Source organism: Pistacia vera, unplaced genomic scaffold (assembly GCF_008641045.1).
Source record: "Pistacia vera cultivar Batoury unplaced genomic scaffold, PisVer_v2 Contig108, whole genome shotgun sequence".
Classification (NCBI taxonomy): Eukaryota; Viridiplantae; Streptophyta; class Magnoliopsida; order Sapindales; family Anacardiaceae; genus Pistacia; species Pistacia vera.
In genome coordinates, this window is record NW_022195115.1 from 1,270,645 (window position 1) to 1,277,144 (window position 6,500).

The 6,500-nt window shown below is 31.6% G+C and overlaps 1 protein-coding gene across 1 annotated transcript; it reads right to left on the minus strand.

The window, feature by feature from the left end:
* Window positions 1-1,670: 1,670 nt before the first annotated feature.
* Window positions 1,671-3,919, minus strand: LOC116133712 (40S ribosomal protein S24-1). The gene is made up of 5 exons (XM_031419409.1): window positions 3,747-3,919; window positions 3,464-3,505; window positions 2,965-3,135; window positions 2,017-2,103; window positions 1,671-1,908 (listed from the first exon to the last, which is right to left on the minus strand). The coding sequence occupies exons 1-5, from the start codon at window positions 3,816-3,818 to the stop codon at window positions 1,876-1,878; spliced, it is 405 nt and encodes a 134-aa protein (XP_031275269.1). The 5' UTR covers window positions 3,819-3,919; the 3' UTR covers window positions 1,671-1,875.
* Window positions 3,920-6,500: the final 2,581 nt, after the last annotated feature.

Genomic DNA, 6,500 nt, shown 5'->3' on the forward strand with positions numbered 1-6,500 from the left:
TATATTAACACCCCTTTGGAAGGTGATTTGATTACTCCCAATATTACCAACAGTAAACACTATTTACAATAAAAGATTACGTAATATTTTATTGTTTGACAACCAAACGAGGGAATCTTAAAAATTAAACAAAGATTACAAGATTAATCTTATATCACCCCGAATCAAACGCAACCTATATTAAATGTTTTCACTATATCATCACGATGAATGATACCGTTTCATTTAATCAATGAAAATTTGAAATATTTAGCAAAATTTTATTTGACAGGAGAATAATATAATGCTACTATTAGAGCTTTCTCAAATTATCCTCCATCATTATGCTCAATTAGTTTAAAGTTTAACATAAAAAGGAGGAATTTTTCATATCTAGAACAAAATTTTAAGTGACACGAGAATAATATAATACTATTAGTTTCTCAATTTATGCTCCATCATTCTGCAAATTTAGTTTAAAGTTTAGCATAGAAAAGAAGAATTTCTCATATCCCATAACAAAATTTTAAGTGACAAGAGAATAATATGATACTATTAGGATATGTCTGGTTCTGGGAATGTTATATTATCGTAAAGATATATTACCTTGAAAATTACTGAGAATGTTTAGGTAAATGTGTTTGAATTAGGTGGAATAAATTGGTGATATGTTTGATAGGGAGAAATATATTGGTTGGTATGCCATATATATTATTAAATTGCCCTCATTTTTAAATATTAATATAATATTATATTTATTATTAATATTGAGATTAGCTAACCCCTTGTAATTTGAAATTTAGCTAAAACATCCCTATAATAAAGGCTTAAAAATTAACAAAAGACCCCAACCACCTAAGCCACTGCCGACCACCACCACCATTCTTCGACGTCGGAATGGCGCACGAACAATTTGATATGGCCGACCGTACACCGTTATGACCGTTCTCGACCAGATCCGTGACTGTTACCTACCACATAACTGACCGTTAGGAGTCATTGATTTGGCCATTTCTGACTAAATCAACGCACAACCGACTAGATTTGACCAATCGTGCACAATTCCGACGCCAACCGACATTGGTGACCAACAACCGACAACTAGTGGTGGTAGCCAGATCTGACCACCACCCTTAGATAATTTTTTTTAAAGCCCAATGGTATTTATATCTTAAAAACTTTGTATATAAAGATAAAATAGTTTATAAATATATTTATATATTGTTTTCAAAATAAAAGCATTATTATCCAAAAAGTTTAATAGTTATTAATAAAATTATAATAAAAATAAAATTATCAAATAAACTTAAAATACTTAAAAAAATAAAGATAATAAGATTATCTCCTAATTAGTAATTACTATTAATTACCTCATTCATCTAAACATAACTATTATTGATTTTAAAAGATTATCAAAATCTTATATTACTGGACATGTGATCAAGTTATCATATTACTGGACATGTGATCAAGTTATCCTCCAACCAAACGCACCCAAACTTTCTCAAATTATCCTCCAACCAAACGCACCCAAACTTTCTCAAATTATCCTCCATCATTCTACTCAATTAGTTTAAAGTTTAGCACAAAAAAGGAGGAATTTTTCATATCCCAGAACAAAATTTTATGGGACAGGAGAATAATATTATGCCCAAGTCAAGCCATGCAAACTTCAAATCACAAGTTAATAATAATTTTAAACAGGAATGTATTACTACTCAATTCTTCAAAAATGTCTTCAGAAGAGTTTTCAAAATCTGACAATATAAGTGAACATTAGAGGCACCAAAATCCACAACACCAATAGATTTCATTTCAAAAACTAAACAAAACTACTATTAAAGAAACTCCATTAATGAATACTGGCTTCATGACTAGCAAATATTCCCCAATAACTCACTTCTTCTTGCCACCTTCTGAGGCCTTGGTCTGCACAAAAAGCAATGGGATAAGAAACAAAGTCATCAAAAAGTTAACATTTATATTGCACGCCATCATCAATAAACAAACCATTGTCCATTGACACTAGGCTTTTACCTTCTTTACACCACGGATTTTCTTGGCCCTGTTCTTCCTTTCCTTCAATTGCTTCCTCGACTTCTCTACCTTGGTGTCAAGACCATTCTACATGGCAAAGGATTATAGGAACATATTAAAGCATTGCTCAAAATGACATAAGTGCAAAATATAGAAATTATCCAAAAAGGGAGGAAACTACATCCTGAACTTAATAGAATGAAAGATAATATTAGCCAGCTAAAAAAGGTGAAATCAAAAAGGGGAGAAGACAGAAGAGGTTAGGAACCATAGATGAAATAAATGCTGTCCAATTTGTGCATGTTAATGAGGCAATAAAATATGATATCCAAAATGTCTTAATGCTATTATGATGTAAGGACATTTTTATTTGTAAACAAAAATAATTTTTTTTTTTTTTTTTTTTTTTGAGTGATTGGGTTAAGAATAATCACCGACAAATCAGAAATTAACACAACTTAGCCGTGTCATCATATGTTAAAAGGCACTTGAAGGTGATTGCAAACCTAATACACATAAAATTCCAAGCAAATTATAAAATTTCTAAAATTCCGTGTAAATAGCCTTTCATTTGGGCCCTATGGATTTATCTTCAATTGATCAAAACGATATGACCATTTATCCTTCAAAAGGCCAGTCCTTTTATAGATCACTTTATAGAGTAATGATCTTTTTTCAAAGACAAAAAAGTAAAAGACGGTAAAACCCAAAACATCAGTCAAAAATGGAAGATTTTCAGCTTTAAAAAAATTTATATAAGCTAGCTATTAGAATTTTAACAATGTTGAAATATACAATAATGCAACACAAACATAATGAAACACCTTTGACTTCAATTAAACTAATGTAGGTCAGTTATCAGAATTTTAACTATGTTGAAGTATACAATTATACACACATAAATACAGTAATATATCAGCCAAAGTTTAAAAAAAAAAAAAAAATTACCCTGATAAGCCTGTACTTAGGCTCATACTTCTTCGCATTTTCAACAGAGTCGTAAATCAAACCGAATCCGGTAGATTTGCCACCTCCAAAATGAGTCCGGAACTTGAAGACAAAGATTGAGTTGGGGTCCTTAACATCGTACATTCTGGCCAACTTCTCCTTAAGCTCGGCCTAGTAAAAAGACCGAGATGCAAGGTAAACAACAAACATAGACCAATCAATCAATCAACATATCCATACACAAAACAGAATACTTCTCACTCAAAAATTAGAATCTATAGAATGAAAATCACAAATCTAATCAGTTGTGAAAAGAAAAGTATAACAGTTTAAACACCACACAGCTTCACAATTCTAACTAAAGCGGTTTGAATCTCAACAACACATTAAACTCGATTCTAGTTCTTAAATAATCATCCAGTCGACACAAAGAGCATACTAAAATAATGGAGAATCCTTGAAATCAGATGTCCAGAACTGTGATGAAATAAAGATTTACCTTTGAAACATTAGCCCTTCCTGGATGAAGAACATCAATGACCTGCATTTAACAAGGCAAACAACAAGAAACCTCAATTTTTCCACATTCATATATCACAAAAACACGATACGCCACCATTCACTATTAAAGGAACATACTTAAAAACAAACAAAAAGCTGGTAACTTAACACGAGTCAACACAAGATCTCTTCAACCCAGAAACAGCACACCTAAAGAAGCTGAACCATGTCTGATTTAAAAAAAAAAAAAAAAAAAAAAAAAGGTCAGGGGTAGAGCTTACAAATTGCTTCCTGGAAAGGAGGCGGTTTGTCATGAACTTCCTGGTACGAATGGTAACTGCCTTATCCGCCATGGCTGGTTCAAAATAATCTGCTAGATCCTAGCGAAAGATGGTGCAATAGAAGCGGTACCAGGCGCTGAAACGTAAGGAGCAGCTCTAGAAAGAGTGAAGCGAACAAAACCCTAGTTTTTATAGTAGTAGTGTTAGGGTTTCGTAATTTTGGTGCCCTAAAAAACATTTGGGTTGGGCTTTGCTAATTTTTTTGGTCTTTGGGCCTTAATGGGCCTGAAGTTCTAGGTATGGCAAGAGGAAAATTTCAGGCAAGTTTCCGAAGTTTGTGAGAATACCCAAATTAGGATATAATTGAGTTTATTTTTCAAATTTTATTAAATATAAATAAGATTTTGAACAATTAAGAAAATAATTAGTTGATTTATTAATTTATTTGTACACACACACACACACACACACACACACACACATATATATATATATATATATATATTTTTTTTTTTTTTTTTGGTAACCGAGGTGTCCAGACCAACTTACGCACACCTCAACTAATCCTTAAGGTCCATTAAATATTCTACAAATCCAATTAAATGAGTAAGACACAATTATACATTGAGGTACATGACCCCAAGGTTTCAACCCAAAAAGTCAAGGAAGGGAGTACACCTCCTTGACCACCACCAGGCACAATTTAAGAGTTATGTATTTTGAATTTATAGAAGATACATGTATTAACAAAGTCATAAGTTTACAACTTTATTTTCTATTAATTTATAACAGTCTTTCATTTTTATTTTTATTTTACTTTGTCATTTTTTTCACTATATATTTATAAATTATATTGAAATAGAAATTTATCAAACACTTCTTTTAAAATTTCGGAATATATCTAAAATTTATTTATAACATATTATACAAGACGTAATAGTTAATTTTACTTGTGTGGATACGAGCATTAGGATGTTCGAATCCAAATTTAAGAAATTGATGAATTTTCTAATTTATCAGCTAGCTTTGAGAATGATATTAAGAAAATGGATATATATATTTGTCAATTTAACACTATATTTTGGTTGTTATAATAAAAAATGTTTAAATTGTGGATTATAGTATAAAAATATTATTATTTTTTATTTATTTAAGAATTAGGTTAGGGCACATCTCTAGCTAAGTGTAGCTCAAATGTGTGTGTGTGTGATTTTTTTTTTTTTTTTTTTTGGGTGATTGGTGGTGTTTGGGCAGTTTGCGTGTACTCCAACTAATCTCTTGAAGCCTTGAAGTTAGAGGTGGGCAAGGGACTGGTCCCTTGCGGGCCCAGGCCTGGGCCCAGTCACTCATGGGCCTGGGACCGGTCCCAGGCCCATGAGAAAAACCAGGACCCGGACCAGGCCTTAGGCCTGGTCGAGACTGGGCCCATAGGACCGGTCCCATGGGCCTTGGATAATTTTATTTTCCTCCCTCAAATTTTTTATATTTTAGGGGTAAAATAAAATTTTATAGGGGGTTTTTAGTATTTTTTAGGGGTAAAATTTATAAATTTTATAAATTTTTTAGACCTGGAGGATTTTTTTTTTATAAATTTTATAAAATTTCATTTTAGCCCTCGTAATTTATATTTATTATAAAATTAATAGGGGTTTTATGTAATTTGGCAGGGACTACATTGAAAAAATACAAAAAAATTTGGGCCCGGGGACTTGGAGGAGGGCCCAGTGGAGGGCCCAGGCCCTCCTCCTTAGCGGGACCAGGCCTCCTAGGTTTGGTCCTCTTAAGGACCGGTCCTAGGACCGGGTTTTAGAGCTGGGCTTTTGGGACCGGCCCCAAATGCCCAGCTCTACTTGAAGTTAACAATTTGGGTGAATTCACTCAATGATCATCCCTATTAGCAACTCAGATAGATCAAATTTAAGATCTTTTGAGTAATATACTCAAAAGCACTAATTGACTATCGAACCACCTAGTGGTGGTTCGTGTAGCCCAAATTTATCTATAACAAATTAATAAATTTCCAATGTCTTAAAGGAATTTTATGATAAATACATTTTTGATTATCTAAAATGTATTTAATAATTCTAAAAGGTATTTAATAGGTTATGATAAATACATTTTAGATAATCACGATTAATTTTAACAATTATAAGAGATATTTATTAATGTAATGAAATGCTTGAAATTTACCAATATCTCCAGCAGCCAAAACAAAAGTTACAAGAAAATATTTTACAAAATAGGCTGAATGACATTGTAAACCCCAATCTATCGTGAAAGGACAATTTTCCTTGTCTAGTTTTGGAAACACCCAGTATTATTCCCAAAGTTATCTCCCTCCATCTCATTTTCTATGTATCTAGCTTTGACCACTAAAATTTCAGTTTTACCCTCGTTTTCGTTATTAGAAGAATAAATAATTTCAAAATTAATTAATGAAAAAAATGGAAAATAGCAATTCATAACAAATCAATAAATCATCAAATATATAAAAAAAAAAAATCAATCCTAGAATATATCATCCAAAATCATAAATTTAATGATTTGATTGTGGGATTTGTGATTCTTGATGCTCTTGAGTTACAACGGTATGTATTTAGGAAATTAATTTGAAAAAGTTTTACTATTTATTGGTGTTTAGCTGAAAGATTTTAATTTATAAATTAAAATTTAGTGTGTTATATATGTGAGCTGAATTAACAAGACTATCCTTTGTCGTTTAAGTTTAACATTTGAATTTAAAAAAAAAAAAAA

Coding starts and splice junctions, on each gene's coding strand:
- LOC116133712 (XM_031419409.1), bottom strand. CDS start 3,818: ATGGCGGATAAGGCAGTTACCATTCGTACCAGGAAGTTCATGACAAAC. Junction 3,506..3,746: donor TCCTTTCCAGGAAGCAATTT/GTAAGCTCTACC, acceptor TGTTAAATGCAG/GTCATTGATGTTCTTCATCC. Junction 3,136..3,463: donor GAAGGGCTAATGTTTCAAAG/GTAAATCTTTAT, acceptor TCTTTTTACTAG/GCCGAGCTTAAGGAGAAGTT.